General features: G+C 44.7%; 1 protein-coding gene across 5 annotated transcripts in view; it reads left to right on the forward strand.

Moving 5' to 3' along the window:
- Positions 1-1,296: 1,296 nt before the first annotated feature.
- The window catches only part of LOC116362891 (protein FAM135A), a gene marked incomplete at its 3' end in the record, with an annotated part of 52,675 nt that continues 35,729 nt past the window's right edge, over positions 1,297-18,242 (forward strand). For 4 of the 5 annotated variants that reach the window (XM_031816905.1, XM_031816907.1, XM_031816908.1 and 1 more), the window contains 3 exon segments: positions 1,297-1,661; positions 5,491-5,620; positions 17,368-17,447. In XM_031816905.1, coding sequence (XP_031672765.1) covers positions 5,544-5,620; positions 17,368-17,447 — 157 coding nt within the window. 5 annotated transcript variants of the gene reach the window in all.

Here is an 18,242-nt window from a genome sequence, read left to right on the forward strand (position 1 = left end):
TAAAGACTACTGCACGTCTGCAAAGAGGCCAGGGCTTTTATGGCACAGGTGGTCTCCGCCCTACAGGGTCACTGGTTCAAGCCCTATTCTGCCAGTTCCCCCTCAACCACTATAATAGATAGTAGTTATAAAAGATGATTTCACATTTACCCTGGCATGCCTCATCTCCAACCATATCCAGGTGGGATATGGACCAAGCAACCCATCTAAACTCAATCACTGAGGAATCTGGATCTGTCATATCAGTCGTAACAATTACCACTCTTAGAGAATGATAGAGGACTCTTCTTTGTATCTGTCCCATTATGGAGTCTGTGAGCCATCTCCATTTTGAAGTAGTCCATTTTCTATGAGTTGAAAAACAAACTGAAAGTGTGCATACTACCACCTGGAGTGTGTTTGAACAGCTATAAAGGCAAGGTTGGGGACTTACTGCCACCTGCAGGTATGGCATATTTGCTCACAGGTATAATTCATTGGCTGATCCCTCCTGCTGACCTGGATGGCATTGTGTGATCCCTCCTCGACACATAGGAAGTCCCACCCAGTAAACGACTTGAAAGTCCTCACTGATCCTGCCCATGCTAAAACAGGCTTATGGGCACTAGAGTCTTCTATCATTCTCTATGGTACCTGAAAGAGAGCGACTCTCCATTTGGGCTAATCTTTAACCTGCTAGCACCTCCCCAGGTAAGAGGGGATAAGGCAACCTCAGAGTTGCACACAAGGATACTTTATTGACACACACACACACACACACACACACACACACACACACACACACACACACACACACACACACACACACACACACACACACACACACACACACACACACACACACACACACACGGATGAAATGTACATGGAAAGGTAGTGGAATGGTAGTAGTTCTGTCCTGGACAGAAAACAGGGGTAATGAATACATTGTACATACTGTATGATAGCACGAGAGCAATGATAATTGTAATAAAGGTCTGTATAAATGGATATGCTACCAACGATATACACAGAGGCAGAATGCAATAGGCAATAGTAAAAACTATAAAGAACAACAAGCAATAATTATATACATGTTACACACTCACTTTGTGCAAGCACACCATCCCACATGTCCAAAGAGATATGAGGGAGTCCAGCTGTTGTTGTGCAGGTCAGAGATGAGCTTGCTGGTCTCTCTGTGTCTGCTTGAAGGAGACTGAGAGAGAGGCAGGATCTGGGGATCTGGAACCAAAGATGTGATTGGCTGACCCCACTGTGTGATAAGGCCCCTGGCAACCAGGAGCCCTAGCAACCAATCGGTTTGGCTATGGCTAGAGGTGTGAAGGGCAAGTTCATGATTTGACCTCGGTTATTTGAGTTCTCAGTTGTCTTGAAAGCACCAAAAGAGTCACCGGCAAGGACGTCAGAGGACCACTTGACAGGATCTGCGCAGCTACTGCGCTGTTTTTATGTTCGACAACGTGCGTGGTCGCTTCCACTGTTTTCCAGCGGATCGTCGCTAGCCTTGTCAGGCTGCGGAGGCTGTGTGCAAAATCAAGGGACTGGATTGACTACCCATGTCGTTGTCCCGTTTGGTTTTGAAGTCGGCTTAATGCTGTTTTGTTATAGTATTTCGTCTGTTAACTATCAGGAGAAGTGATCTGTCGACACAGAATCTGGTGAGTACTGAGTAGATCAACGCGCCAACGAGCTAGCTAGCTAGCTACTAGATAACAGCAACGTCAGATCCGATGTGTGAAAATAAAGCCATTGGCTGCTGCTTTAGTACTTGAAAGATTAGCTAGTTAACTTTAAACTCGTAGCTAGCTATCGTGCTGGCTAGCTAAGTAAGGACGGCTAGCTAGTTACTGCAAAACTAGCAATGTAACGTTAGCTAACAGTAGTTAGCTAACGTTATGTGGTGAGACTGGCAGCTGATTTAACTAACGTTAACTACTGTAGCCAACACATTATCTATATAACTACTGTGCGTTGTTGACTCAACTATTTGTATGTTTCTTCTGAAGAAACCCCAGCTAGTTAGTTAGTTGACAAAATTCCCAGTTAACTAGTTATCTTGCTATGACGTTTTGATGGTAGAAGCTGGCTAGGTAACTAACTACACTTGCGAGACAGATGTTGTGTGGTGATTCATTCTGTCCTTGTTTGCAGTAGGGGATGGTCACAGAATATTTCAACATCTGAGAATGATCCTGGGAAACTTTTGAGGAAATAGTAGGCCTATGTAAGTTGCTCAATCAACACGACCTATATAGACGAAGTGTTTCTGCATGTGTTACATAGCTAACTAACTACTGAACCAGAACCCTTAATTAGTATGTTCCTAGACCCTGGGATATAAATGTTACTCTCCCCTGAACTGTCATACGTTCCATCAGTCAAGGTAACTAGTTAACGTTAGCTAACTAGCTATACCATGTTGTTGTATGTCTTCTCAGATATGACTTGGGCTATTTCTTCTCAGTAAGTTGTCAAAATGTTATTTCTGTTCAGTTGCGTAACTAGCTAGCTTGCAAGCTACCTACACAATGTTGAAGTATCCTCATAGACTCACTGTCAAGAGTGTGACTAGGTTGGAAAAATAGGCAGGTAGACTACAGGTATGATTGTTAAAGACACTCAGAGCATTCACAGACACAGGTAGCAAAGTTGTTTTGCTTGGCAAAGATCAATAAACTGAAACTGTCATGAATGGAGCTTACTGTTTCTCCACAATCATTTAACTTCCAGGAGTAGCACTGGCTTCAAAAGACCAGGAGTAGCACTGGCTTCAAAAGACCAGGAGTAGCACTGGCTTCAAAAGACCAGGAGTAGCACTGGCTTCAAAAGACCAGGGAGTGGAGTGTGAATTCCATAGATTATTATAAGGTACATTATTAATCAGACAGCACACATAGCTGCACTCAGGAAGGAAACGGGTTGGCACCACACTACACAGTTGATTAGAAAAGCACATGCATACTAGCTAAGTATACTGTACTATACTGTAACCTAAATGTGTTGTAGTCTGCATCATGCTGAGTTATGAGGGAAGAACAATAAGGGTGACTCCGGTTTATCTTAAGTAGGCTACATTCCCCTGTTTCCTCATCAGTACAATCTGTAATGTTGTCTTAGATCTAGACTGTATTGTTTTGCATCATTCTGTCAGTTCAGTTGTAAATTGTGATTGTGTTGCTAAATCTCAGTCATTTGACTATTTGTTTGTTCAGTTAGTAAATGGGTAGCTGGCCATGCAAACAGTAGCCTAAACCAGCATGCACACACTGCTATGCAAAGCAAATACCCTGCTGGTAGACATAACTCAGTGGATCTAGGCTTTGTAACTGTACTTGGAGCAGCTCACCACCACAATGTTTTCAAACTATTACCAACTTAAAGGAACCCGTTTGATCACTCAAACGGAAACGTTGCACTCAGTTGAGAAATATGACACTTGTTCTAATTAAAGTTGGCTTGGCACCACTATCTCTGGCCCTGTTTCAGATAGCCATGCCATCTCTGTTTGAATGCACTTTGCTTTGTGAAGCGTGCAGATGCAGGTACTGGTGTTGTCCCATATAAGAGAAATGTGCAACAGGTTTTAACATGCCCTGCTCCCAGCACATCCACTTTATGACATGGCTATGGAAACTATGGAAACCCAGAGACAGTGTTCTCATGCAACACAGTGTTCTCATTTGCAGCCTGTCTATGGATGATGCTACTGTTAGTTAGACAGGGATATTCTTGTCTATCCTATAATTTATGTGCCTGTATTAATAAGTAAAGCATTGCCTAGAGGAGGAGTGCTGATCTAGGATCAGGTCCTCCCTGTCCATTCATTATAATCTAAAATGCGTAACTGTTCCCAGATCAGCACTCCTACTCTGAGGAGAAGCTTTATGAATACGGTGTTGAAATGATTAAAGTAAATTCCCTGCGTTTTCACTCAATAATTTACAGCATTCCTTGCTGTAAGATGGAGAGCTTGTTATGTATGGTGGCTTGCCTTGGTTGTTTATGAATACATAAGAGTCTCTGGTTATCTGCCTGAGAAAACCATGCCAGGCTTGTTGTTTGTCTCCCTCCTTCATCTCTGAGTGAAAGAGTGGGGGCAGGGGGATAGAGAGAGAGGAAAACGAGAGAAGGGAAGAGAGAAACTGACAGAGGGCCAGAGAGAGCGGTCGAGGCGGAGAGGGAGAGTCAGAGATCAGAGAGACAGAACATGACAGACTTGGTGGGAGAAAGAGAGTGTTAGGGAGAGATCTAAAGAGTCTGTATTCAAGGCTTCCTCTGCATTAGATATCATAACAACCCTGCTAGCTGTACCCTCTCTGCCCTACTTGGCCTCTTTCCTGTGTGTTTTCTAAACAACCCAGCCCAGGTCTCTTTAGTTCAGTCACATCTAAGCCATCTATCTCCTTCAAATCTGCAGCCGGCCATATTGTCTTCCCCCTCCAACTCATCTGCTTTCATTGCCAGGAACATGGCACCATTAGCTCTACAAGACTGTTATTTATTCATTCCTCACATGAGTCATTTACAGGGCTTCTGGGTGATTTTGCTATGCCAATTTCTCTCAGCTCCATTGAGCCGAATCTGCCCTCTGGGTCTTCGTCCCACCTGTGTGTTTCAGACTAGGTTCAATTCTTCTCTGTCCCTAAGACTTGGCTTGACTAAGTTGAGAGCAAAAAATGTTTAATTTAAGACCTGTTGGAGACCTGTAGGAGGCCCGTAGGAGACCTGTAGGAGGCCTGTAGGAGACCTACCTGTAAGGAGGCCTGTAGGAGACCTACCTGTAAGGAGGCCGGCCCGTAGGAGGCCGGCCCGTAGGAGGCCGGCCCGTAGGAGACCGGCCCGTAGGAGACCGGCCCGTAGGAGACCGGCCCGTAGGAGACCGGCCTGTAGGAGACCGGCCTGTAGGAGGCCTGTAGACACGTACTTGGTGTATTTCTAGTATTGTCCAGTAGTTGATATAGTATTTCAGGACTATTTTAGCGTGTGATTCATAGCTGTTCCTTCCCCCCCCATACTCCCATCCCTCCCCCATCCCTCTCCCTCTCTCTCTCCCCACCTTCTCTCTCTGTTTGGCTGAGCTGCCAGCCAATTAGGAAAGACATGTTATTTACATCTGAAGCAGAGAACCCAGCAGGCAGCAGCCCTCATGGGTCTGTTTGGATTGGGTGTTCGGTGCTTGTTATTGGAAACAGCTGAGCCAAGTACGACTGTTTGTTTGCTGTTGACTAGGGGTGTGTGTGTGTGTGTGTGTGCCTGCGTGATTTGTACTTTCGCTGTGTGTGTGTGTGTGTGTGTGTGGTGTGTGTGTAGGTGAGTGCCTGACCGCCTGAGGGTGTGTGTGATGAGAACACATGCTCCACTGTAGTTCTCTACTAGTGTGAGGAGAGAAAGACCTCGAGGTTGTTCCTGTATTTGTGTCCAGTGTGATGATAACTCCTCTTCACATCAGTTCAGGTAACTCACATGGATGCTCTCCTCCTTCCACAGGGGTCATAATGTCCCAGGTGATGTAAGCCTTCTGTCTGCCTCTGAAGCCAAACATGAGTGAGGTGCAGGCCACGGTGGAGTTCTCTGTTGAGCTCCACAAGTTCTACAATGTGGACCTGTTCCAAAGAGGGTGAGTGACTGTGTCTCTTCTTCACTGCTCTGCAGACTGACTGTCAGCCCACTGTGGTGCTTCTTCTAGGCTGCCCTGTTTATCAAACACACCAAGGCTTTCTGGGGAAATTCCACGGGCCTCGATTTTCACGTTTCTGAATAAGTTTACATTTAGTGTTATACTGTTGTTATTGCTTGAAGTTACAGAGACTGAAACTTTCATCCTCACTTAGCCCTCAGTCCCTATTTTGTAAATGAAAGGAAGCGTGATTGTGAAGATTTTGATGTCAATATAGATGTCACACGCCCTGTTCTAATGGATATGATTAAGATATGGTGGCAATGCCAGGTAGCTTGTGGCGGGACACTTTTCCTCAGCCGAACGATAATGATGTTACCAGGAGGATTATTCAAATCCCTTTCAAGGCAAAGAGGTTGAATTGAGACCCGTTGGTCAGTGATAATAACAAGCCCATGTCCTCCAAGTAGGCTGCTCTCTCTGCATCTGAACAAACTGATAGTGACATTCTTCCATCTCATAATTGTGTTAAAATGATGTCCATCTCTTCAGACACGCTATTGATCATTTATTCAAATGGCCATTTCTATTGATTTGTGTGTGTAAAAGTCCTCCACCTTCTAATGCAGTCTGAGTAGAAAGCCCCCGCCTGGGGTCGTTGAGTTGACCTCCACCTTCTAATGCAGTCTGAGTAGAAAGCCCCCGCCTGGGGTCGTTGAGTTGACCTCTACCTTCTAATGCAGTCTGAGTAGAAAGCCCCCGCCTGGGGTCGTTGAGTTGACCTCCACCTTCTAATGCAGTCTGAGTAGAAAGCCCCCGCCTGGGGTCGTTGAGTTGACCTCCACCTTCTAATGCAGTCTGAGTAGAAAGCCCCCGCCTGGGGTCGTTGAGTTGACCAGCAAGTAAACACTGTCTCACCTCAAGAGGCCTGACTGACTTTATTTAAAGGGACACTATTTGTAGACATTTTGAGCAGAGGGACTCTGTCATATCTATGTTAAGCGAGACTACCGCACGCTTCCAGGCTACCACTGTCGCTATAGGCTATTAGTCCCGTTTGTAGATGCACTCGTTTGACTGCCAGTTCTTATTTTCATCCACCATCGATGCCCTGCTTCATGCTACGATGGTTCCTGTACATGGTGTCAGAAACCTGTCACCCAAGTCATCAGGTCTGAGTAGTGAAACACATATCCATTATGTCTGATCTCTTGATTATGGTCTGGGTTGTGTTCAATAAGACGCACAGAGATAAACAAAATGAAAATGAGTGTTTCTTATTGGATAAGTTCAGGTAGTCCCTCCTTGTTTCAATCTGTTTCCTTCCATTTAATACCTAATGAACACAACCCTGATGGTGGAGCAGGGTGTGATAATGGCCTTGGAACCCCATGGTAACTGGCATAAATGTAGTGCAGAGACCAAAAGTAGCAGTCTTCCTCAGCTAAGTAGAAAAACTGTATTTTTCCAGGTCCAAGGGTTTGTGTATATTAACACAGGACCTGACGACCATTGTCTTGACAAGGACAGGTCACATGACTTGCCATTGTTGTGGTGCTTCATTCAGTGTTAGAATGCAGAGTTCCCTTCTCTTCCCTTATTGCTTCACAGTGGCTGTGTAGCTGTGCTGTGATAGCTAGGTGTTGGTTTGTGTTAACAGTGGCTGTGTAGCTGTGCTGTGATAGCTAGGTGTTGGTTTGTGTTAACAGTGGCTGTGTAGCTGTGCTGTGATAGCTAGGTGTTGGTTTGTGTTAACAGTGGCTGTGTAGCTGTGCTGTGATAGCTAGGTGTTGGTTTGTGTTAACAGTGGCTGTGTAGCTGTGCTGTGATAGCTAGGTGTTGGTTTGTGTTAACAGTGGCTGTGTAGCTGTGCTGTGATAGCTAGGTGTTGGTTTGTGTTAACAGTGGCTGTGTAGCTGTGCTGTGATAGCTAGGTGTTGGTTTGTGTTAACAGTGGCTGTGCTGTGATAGCTAGGTGTTGGTTTGTGTTAACAGTGGCTGTGTAGCTGTGCTGTGATAGCTAGGTGTTGGTTTGTGTTCACAGTGGCTGTGTAGCTGTGCTGTGATAGCTAGGTGTTGGTTTGTGTTCACAGTGGCTGTGTAGCTGTGCTGTGATAGCTAGGTGTTGGTTTGTGTTAACAGTGGCTGTGTAGCTGTGCTGTGATAGCTAGGTGTTGGTTTGTGTTAAGTGGCTGTGCTGTGATAGCTAGGTGTTGGTTTGTGTTAACAGTTGCTGTGTAGCTGTGCTGTGATAGCTAGGTGTTGGTTTGTGTTAAGTGGCTGTGCTGTGATAGCTAGGTGTTGGTTTGTGTTAACAGTGGCTGTGATGTGATAGCTAGGTGTTGGTTTGTGTTAACAGTGGCTGTGCTGTGATAGCTAGGTGTTGGTTTGTGTTAACAGTGGCTGTGCTGTGATAGCTAGGTGTTGGTTTGTGTTAACAGTGGCTGTGTAGCTGTGCTGTGATAGCTAGGTGTTGGTTTGTGTTAACAGTGGCTGTGTAGCTGTGCTGTGATAGCTAGGTGTTGGTTTGTGTTAACAGTGGCTGTGTAGCTGTGCTGTGATAGCTAGGTGTTGGTTTGTGTTAACAGTGGCTGTGTAGCTGTGCTGTGATAGCTAGGTGTTGGTTTGTGTTAACAGTGGCTGTGTAGCTGTGCTGTGATAGCTAGGTGTTGGTTTGTGTTAACAGTGGCTGTGTAGCTGTGCTGTGATAGCTAGGTGTTGGTTTGTGTTAACAGTGGCTGTGTAGCTGTGCTGTGATAGCTAGGTGTTGGTTTGTGTTAACAGTGGCTGTGTAGCTGTGCTGTGATAGCTAGGTGTTGGTTTGTGTTAACAGTGGCTGTGTAGCTGTGCTGTGATAGCTAGGTGTTGGTTTGTTAACAGTGGCTGTGTAGCTGTGCTGTGATAGCTAGGTGTTGGTTTGTGTTAACAGTGGCTGTGTAGCTGTGCTGTGATAGCTAGGTGTTGGTTTGTGTTAACAGTGGCTGTGTAGCTGTGCTGTGATAGCTAGGTGTTGGTTTGTGTTGGCTGTGTAGCTGTGCTGTGATAGCTAGGTGTTGGTTTGTGTTAACAGTGGCTGTGCTGTGATAGCTAGGTGTTGGTTTGTGTTAACAGTGGCTGTGCTGTGATAGCTAGGTGTTGGTTTGTGTTAACAGTGGCTGTGTAGCTGTGCTGTGATAGCTAGGTGTTGGTTTGTGTTAACAGTGGCTGTGTAGCTGTGCTGTGATAGCTAGGTGTTGGTTTGTGTTAACAGTGGCTGTGCTGTGATAGCTAGGTGTTGGTTTGTGTTAACAGTGGCTGTGCTGTGATAGCTAGGTGTTGGTTTGTGTTAACAGTGGCTGTGTAGCTGTGCTGTGATAGCTAGGTGTTGGTTTGTGTTAACAGTGGCTGTGTAGCTGTGCTGTGATAGCTAGGTGTTGGTTTGTGTTAACAGTGGCTGTGCTGTGATAGCTAGGTGTTGGTTTGTGTTAACAGTGGCTGTGCTGTGATAGCTAGGTGTTGGTTTGTGTTAACAGTGGCTGTGTAGCTGTGCTGTGATAGCTAGGTGTTGGTTTGTGTTAACAGTGGCTGTGTAGCTGTGCTGTGATAGCTAGGTGTTGGTTTGTGTTAACAGTGGCTGTGCTGTGATAGCTAGGTGTTGGTTTGTGTTAACAGTGGCTGTGCTGTGATAGCTAGGTGTTGGTTTGTGTTAACAGTGGCTGTGTAGCTGTGCTGTGATAGCTAGGTGTTGGTTTGTGTTAACAGTGGCTGTGTAGCTGTGCTGTGATAGCTAGGTGTTGGTTTGTGTTAACAGTGGCTGTGGGTCAAACCTTTACAATGAGAGCCTTGGCCTTTCCAGCTTTCACAAAACTATTTGGGGTTTATGGATGGACATTTTAAGCTGCAATGATAAACATGAATTTATTGGTGATTTGGGCTCTTCTCCACACATCATTCTACAATGAACTCATTAGAAAGCCTATCTAGCCTCTCCTCTTGTACACATTGACACCTTTGTAATGTTTACAACCTTAAGGCCATATGTGCTTCCTGCAGCAAGACAAGACCACTGAGAGACTGACATGCCTTCAGATCTTTATCTCCACACTGTACACTGATGTTCATCACGCAGATTGTCCTACTGTAACGTTGACTCTTCACGGTCCCTGAGGCCTAAACTACTCTGGAAGCTGACATTCCAGTGTAGCGTGACACTCGTCTACACTAAGTGAACAATGTGTCTGTAGCCATCAGAACGCAGTCTGGCTGAGTGTCTGGTTGTAGTGGACTCAGCTGTGGAGCAGAGCAGGAAGCCGGCTGCGGCCTAGATATCCCCCAACAGAGTTCCCATGACGTCGGCTTCAGAGAGGATGGAAAGCTCTCTTAGCTTCCTGCTTCACAGTGGCCTCTACCCACCGTTGTATTGCAGGGATATTTCTTCCATTGTAATCATTGGGCAGGCAGCCTAAACTGTTCGCCTAACTCCAAACTGTTTGTATTTTATCAATTTTGGTGATGGAAAAACAATGAAATCGTAAACTTAAATGACTAAAACCAGATATATAATATGTAGAAAAAAATACTGGACCTATATACATTGAGTGGACAAAACATTCTGAATACCTACTGTTTCCATGACACAGACTGAACAGGTGAAAGATATGATCCCTTGTTGATGTCACTAAATCCACTTCAGTCAGTGTAGATGGAGGGGAGGAGACGGATTTAAAGAAGGATTTTCAAGCCTTGAGACATGCATTGTGTATGTGTGTTATTCAGAGGATGAATGAGCAAGACAACATATTGAAGTGCCTTTTGAACAGGTTATGGTAGTAGGTGCCAGGAGCACCAGTTTGTGTCAGGAACTGCAACGCTGCTGGGTTTTCATGTTCAACAGTTTTCCTGTGTGTATCAAGAATGATCCACCACCCAAAGGACATCCAGCCAACTTGAGACAACTGTGGGATGCATTGGAGTCAACATGGGCCAGCCTCCCTGTGGAACGCTTTTACTTTCTAAAACTAATTGAGCCTGTAATGAGGGCAAAAGGGGGTGCAACTAAATATTAGGAAGGTGTTCCTAATGTTCTGTACACTCAGTGTATATTTGAAATAATATCATCTTTAAGAACTAACCATTGCCAAAATAAATCTTCACATTCAGGGAGAATAAAATATTCCAAAACAATGAATTTAGCCGTATTAATTTAGTTATTATGTTTGAGAAAAAGAACACAGCCTTAGCCATGGCAAAATGTGTAGAATAGAAGGAAACTATAGCATTAAAACTGCGTCATTTTCTCTCGGCTCCATGGCAGAATATGTAGAATCGCAGAAAATTTGCTTTAAAACGGCAAAATGTTGTATCTACAGAGCCAAGATGGGGGGCCTTTAAAATGTTCTCTAAGATGTAGCCACGCTGAGACGTGCTCATTGCCACGCCCTCTGCCACACCCCCTGCCACGCCCTCTGCCACACCCCCTGCCACGCCCAGCACCTAAGCCCCTTTTTGAGCCAGAAAAAAAAACTGTACAGTTTCCATAGCAACGTTCCCTCTCATTTTCAGGTCTGCTGAGTGCAAACTTGAAAGTTGTGAAAATTCTGTGCAACTTCCAGGGTGTGTTTACTGTGAACACTGAGGCTGTACCTGCTTTAAGTTACAGTTTCAGACAATGGTCAGGTAGGCAACTGTGGCTATTTGATCATAATTTAGAGTGGCCTACCATCAAAAACAATGGAGAAAATGCCTCCCATAACATTCTAACATGGAAATAGCTGTTCTATCATTCAACCTACAGTAGCAGCCAATGTGTGGTGTTTAATGTAGGTCTACGTTCCTTGAGACTTTTGACTTGACATTAACATGTTAATCCACTTGTCCTTCAGACAAGGAGGTGACTGAAAATGTTGTTGAATGCAAGAAACCACTTTACAAAATAAAATGCATTATTATACCCACACCATTATTACAGAGAATCAGACACATTATGCTACCACATGCCTATTGGCTACTTAGATTATTCAAGCCTGTCTTCTAATACAACACTTCCCCTTTTAAGACAAAAAAAGTGCTCTTTACCAGACTCACTTTTCAAAGATGTCTAGACATGTAGGAAGCAAGCACTCTCCTATTGTTGACTACTAATGATCTATAACTGGACTAATAACTCACTAACTAGTAATCACTCCCCTACTGCCGACTACTAATGATCTATAACTGGACTAATAACTCACTAACAAAGGATATGAACAGAATGTGCACACGTGGCTGCATGCAGCTCTTGCTTTGATCTCAAAACAAGCACATCCTGGTGCAGAGTACACTGAGTCCTGCCTGCCAATACAATGAATTCCGATGCGTTCTGCCTACAACAAAACCTCTTGCAGTTAGTTATGCATACTAATAAGTCTTGCATAGTTCGTTTTGTTTCGATATGTTACATTGAAAGTGGCTAATATTGCATTGATTCGATCACAATTCCCACAGTAGAGCGAAGCGTTGATAGTTTTAATTAAAGGGGGAAACTCTAAAATTGAATGAAATTCAATCTCCTGCTTCTCTGCGAAGGCTGATGTTTCTTCTGTTTGGCAGTCCCAGTGAGCTACGCACGAGCGCAGCTTAGAGGGAACATTGATCTGTAGTGATCTCAACAGCACCTCATATGCAGAGTCCTGTGTCTGCTACGTAGGTGTGATATAAGACTAGTCCACATCCAGTGTATTTTGGTCTGTGTCCGGCTGTCTGCCTTCCTTCCATTGGAAACATATGGCGAGTCAGGAAACAAACATGGGATGTGGTTCAGACGGACACAACAGTGGAATAGGCTGTTCCTTTCTGGTGCTGCATCACAATGTAACAACACCACACACACACTAAGCTTTGAGTCAACCTAGCATTCAGGTTATACCAGCCACGGCTCTGAATCAGCCTAGTGGTCAGGTTATACCAGCCACGGCTTCGAGTCAGCCTAGTGGTCAGGTTATACCAGCCACGGCTCTGAATCAGCCTAGTAGTCAGGTTATACCAGCCACGGCTCTGAATCAGCCTAGTAGTCAGGTTATACCAGCCATGGCTTTGAATCAGCCTAGTAGTCAGGTTATACCAGCCACGGCTCTGAATCAGCCTAGTAGTCAGGTTATACCAGCCACGGCTTTGAATCAGCCTAGTGGTCAGGTTATACCAGCCACGGCTTCAAGTCAGCCTAGTAGTCAGGTTATACCAGCCACGGCTTCAAGTCAGCCTAGTAGTCAGGTTATACCAGCCACAGCTCTGAATCAGCCTAGTAGTCAGGTTATACCAGCCACGGCTCTGAAACAGCCTAGTGGTCAGGTTATACCAGCCACTGCTCTGAAACAGCCTAGTGGTCAGGTTATACCAGCCACGGCTCTGAATCAGCCTAGTAGTCAGGTTATACCAGCCACGGCTTCAAGTCAGCCTAGTAGTCAGGTTATACCAGCCACGGCTCTGAATCAGCCTAGTAGTCAGGTTATACCAGCCACGGCTCTGAAACAGCCTAGTGGTCAGGTTATACCAGCCACGGCTCTGAAACAGCCTAGTGGTCAGGTTATACCAGCCACGGCTCTGAATCAGCCTAGTAGTCAGGTTATACCAGCCACGGCTCTGAAACAGCCTAGTGGTCAGGTTATACCAGCCACGGCTCTGAAACAGCCTAGTAGTCAGGTTATACCAGCCACAGCTCTGAAACAGCCTAGTAGTCAGGTTATACCAGCCACAGCTCTGAAACAGCCTAGTAGTCAGGTTATACCAGCCACGGCTCTGAAACAGCCTAGTAGTCAGGTTATACCAGCCACGGCTCTGAATCAGCCTAGTAGTCAGGTTATACCAGCCACGGCTCTGAATCAGCCTAGTGGTCAGGTTATACCAGCCACGGCTCTGAATCAGCCTAGCGGTCCAGTTATACCAGCCAAACATCTCTTACACATCTCGGAAATGTACATTGAAAAGGAGACAGCATGTTGTAATCCTGTCCTGAGCAGAGCACTGACCAGCAGACAGTCTCAGAGTAGGACTGCTGTTCTAGGATCAGGTCCACCCAGGCTGTCGTGTAATCTTATTCATTATGATCGTAAAGAGAGAACTGATCCCAGATCAGTACATGTTTGTGAGAAAATGGGCCCTGGTCTTTCTTTACTCATCAATACTTTAAATGTGAGTTTAACACACGAGTGAGTGTTAAAGAAAGTGCTCATTATTCATTCATGAAAAGTTAAAGCTCGTTTTACTTGCCTTTAGTAAACCTACACCGACTGTTCTCTTCTTACGAGGCTGTCTGTCCCCTGTCTCCGCTCTGAACTACAGGCCTATAGGTGACCCCAACAGAGCCAGACTCTTTCTATACTCTGTCTTCACAACGTATTCATACCTCCTGACCTATTCCACATGTTGTTACAGCCTGGATTCAACATGGATGAAATACATGTTTCTCACCCATCTACACACACAACCTCGTGACAAAATGGATGAAATGCATGTGTTTCTCACCCATCTACACACACAACCTCATGACAAAATGGATGAAATACATGCTTCTCACCCATCTACACACACAACCTCATGACAAAATGGATGAAATACATATGTTTCTCACCCATCTACACATACAACCTCATGACAAAATGGATGAAATACATGCTTCTCACCCATCTACACACACAACCTCATGACAAAATGGATGAAATACATGTGTTTCTCACCCATCTACACACACAACCTCATGACAAAATGGATGAAATACATATGTTTCTCACCCATCTACACACACAACCTCATGACAAAATGGATGAAATGCGTGTTTCTCACCCATCTACACACACAACCTCATGACAAAATGGATGAAATACATTTGTTTCTCATCCATCTACACACACAACCTCATGACAAAATGGATGAAATACATGTGTTTATACATCATGATCAAAAGGATATTCAATGTCTTCTTTTTTTATTTGTACCCATCTACCAATAGGTGCCCTTCTTTGCAAGGCATTGGAAAACCTCCCTGGTCTTTGTGGTTGAATCTGTGTTTGAAATTCACTGCTTGACTGAGGGATCTTACAGATAATTGTATGTGTGGGGTACAGAGATGAGGTAGTCACTCAAAACTCATGTTAAACACTGTTGCACACAGAGTCCATGCAACTTATTATGTCAAATCAAATCAAATTTATTTATATAGCCCTTCGTACATCAGCTGATATCTCAAAGTGCTGTACAGAAACCCAGCCTAAAACCCCAAACAGCAAGCAATGCAGGTGGAGAAGCACGGTGGCTAGGAAAAACTCCCTAGAAAGGCCAATACCTAGGAAGAAACCTAGAGAGGAACCAGGCTATGTGGGGTGGCCAGTCCTCTTCTGGCTGTGCCGGGTGGAGATTATAACAGAACATGGTCAAGATGTTCAATGTTCATAAATGACCAGCATGGTCGAATAATAATAAGGCAGAACAGTTGAAACTAGAGCAGCAGCACAGTCAGGTGGAAGTTGAAACTGGAGCAGCAGCATGGCCAGGTAGACTGGGGACAGCAAGGAGTCATCATGTCAGGTAGTCCTGGGGCATGGTCCTAGGGCTCAGGTCAGTTGAAACTGGAACAGCAGCATGGCCAGGTGGACTGGGGACAGCAAGGAGTCATCATGTCAGGTAGTCCTGGGGCATGGTCCTAGGGCTCAGGTCCTCCGAGAGAGAGAAAGAAAGAGAGAAGGAGAGAATTAGAGAACGCACACTTAGATTCACACAGGACACCGAATAGGACAGGAGAAGTACTCCAGATATAACAAACTGACCCCAGCCCCCCGACACATAAACTACTGCAGCATAAATACTGGAGGCTGAGACAGGAGGGGTCAGGAGACACTGTGGCCCCATCCGAGGACACCCCCGGACAGGGCCAAACAGGAAGGATATAACCCCACCCACTTTGCCAAAGCACAGCCCCCACACCACTAGAGGGATATCTTCAACCACCAACCTACCATCCTGAGACAAGGCTGAGTATAGCCCACAAAGATCTCCGCCACGGCACAACCCAAGGGGGGGGGGGGGGGGCGCCAACCCAGACAGGATGACCACAACAGTGAATCAACCCACTCAGGTGACGCACCCCCTCCAGGGACGGCATGAGAGAGCCCCAGCAAGCCAGTGACTCAGCCCCTGTAATAGGGTTAGAGGCAGAGAATCCCAGTGGAAAGAGGGGAACAGGCCAGGCAGAGACAGCAAGGGCGGTTCGTTGCTCCAGAGCCTTTCCGTTCACCTTCCCACTCCTGGGCCAGACTACACTCAATCATATGACCCACTGAAGAGATGAGTCTTCAGTAAAGACTTAAAGGTTGAGACCGAGTTTGCGTCTCTGACATGGGTAGGCAGACCGTTCCATAAAAATGGAGCTCTATAGGAGAAAGCCCTGCCTCCAGCTGTTTGCTTAGAAATTCTAGGGACAATTAGGAGGCCTGCGTCTTGTGACCGTAGCGTACGTATAGGTATGTACGGCAGGACCAAATCAGAGAGATAGGTAGGAGCAAGCCCATGTAATGCTTTGTAGGTTAGCAGTAAAACCTTGAAATCAGCCCTTGCTTTGACAGGAAGCCAGTGTAGAGAGGCTAGCACTGGAGTAATATGATCAAAATTTTTGGTTCTAGTCAGGATTCTAGCAGCCGTATTTAGCACTAACTGAAGTTTATTTAGTGCTTTATCCGGGTAGCCGGAAAATAGAGCATTGCAGTAGTCTAACCTAGAAGTGACAAAAGCATGGATTAATTTTTCTGCATCATTTTTGGACAGAAAGTTTCTGATTTTTGCAATGTTACGTAGATGGAAAAAAGCTGTCCTCGAAATGGTCTTGATATGTTCTTCAAAAGAGAGATCAGGGTCCAGAGTAACGCCGAGGTCCTTCACAGTTTTATTTGAGACGACTGTACAACCATTAAGATTAATTGTCAGATTCAACAGAAGATCTCTTTGTTTCTTGGGACCTAGAACAAGCATCTCTGTTTTGTCCGAGTTTAATAGTAGAAAGTTTGCAGCCATCCACTTCCTTATGTCTGAAACACATGCTTCTAGCGAGGGCAATTTTGGGGCTTCACCATGTTTCATTGAAATGTACAGCTGTGTGTCATCCGCATAGCAGTGAAAGTTTACATTATGTTTTCGAATAACATCCCCAAGAGGTAAAATATATAGTGAAAACAATAGTGGTCCTAAAACGGAACCTTGAGGAACACTGAAATTTACAGTTGATTTGTCAGAGGACAAACCATTCACAGACTTGTTAAGCACATTTTTCCTCCTGAACTTCTTTCGGTTTGTCCTAACAAAGGGGTTGAATACTTATTGATTTAAGACATTTCAGCTTTTCATTTTTTATGAATCTGTCAAAAAAATCTAAAAACATGTTCCACTTTGTAATTATGGTGTGTAGGCCAGTGACAAACTACATTTAATCCTTTTAAATTCAGGCTGTAACACACCAGAATGTGGAAAAGGTCAAGGGGTGTGAATACCTTCTGAAGGCTCTGTAGGCTAGAGATTTTTAATAGGCCAATTGTTCTAATTTCAGTTGGGTTAAAGCTACAGTATGTCCCATCAAATGAGTTCTGTGCTTAGAATTGCTACATTCTGTAGCGACCTTGGACTAGAACATGCAGTGTCTACCTTCGTCATCAAGATGTTGGAGTGACAGCTGTAAGAGCCTGGGTTCCAGTCCTGGAAGAACACTATGTCCTCCCTGTTGTTTTCATTACTAACGGTTTGTCTCCCAGGTTCTACCAGATCCGTGCCAGTATGAAAGTGCCATCACGAGTCCCTCACAAAGTAGAGGCCAGTCTACTCCACCCACCAGGTCAGTTAACACACACACACATTTGCTTTCTCTCTCTCTCTCTATAATGCTTTAGTTGTGTGTGTTCAACCATAAAGAAATCGCCTTCTTTTGTATTATTAATAATTATTATTTGCGTGTCTGTTTTCGGGAAACTTGTCTTGCATCTCAACAAATCACAGCACAGTAGGGATTAGTTGTTGTTATTATTATTATTATTATTAATTTATTCAATTGACTTCTACTGGTGGGAATAGCTGATTTCTGGGCTCTGGGGTTTTTGTAAAGATTGAGTCAGTATCTGCGGCCTGATGGTAGGAGCTGTACTCCTGGTTGAGTGGGTGTGTCAGGTCAGTGGCAATTCTCACTCCTGCCCTCGCTACTGTCTCCAAGAACAGCGCTTCTATGTTCTTCAGAATAACTTGCAGCTGTTTTTAATAGTGATGGATAACTGTTAGTACCAGGCTTGGAAACACAATGTGGTTGTTTTTAATAGAGATGGATAACTGTTAGTACCAGGCTTGGAAACACAATGTGGTTGTTTTAATAGAGATGGATAACTGTTAGTACTAGGCTTGGAAACACAATGTGGTTGTTTTAATAGAGATGGATAACTGTTAGTACCAGGCTTGGAAACACAATGTGGTTGTTTTAATAGAGATGGATAACTGTTAGTACTAGGCTTGGAAACACAATGTGGTTGTTTTAATAGAGATGGATAACTCTTAGTACCAGGCTTGGAAACACAATGTGGTTGTTTTTAATAGAGATGGATAACTGTTAGTACCAGGCTTGGAAACACAATGTGGTTGTTTT

The sequence above is a fragment of the Oncorhynchus kisutch genome, unplaced genomic scaffold (genome assembly GCF_002021735.2).
Source record: "Oncorhynchus kisutch isolate 150728-3 unplaced genomic scaffold, Okis_V2 scaffold893, whole genome shotgun sequence".
NCBI lineage: Eukaryota > Metazoa > Chordata > Actinopteri > Salmoniformes > Salmonidae > Oncorhynchus > Oncorhynchus kisutch.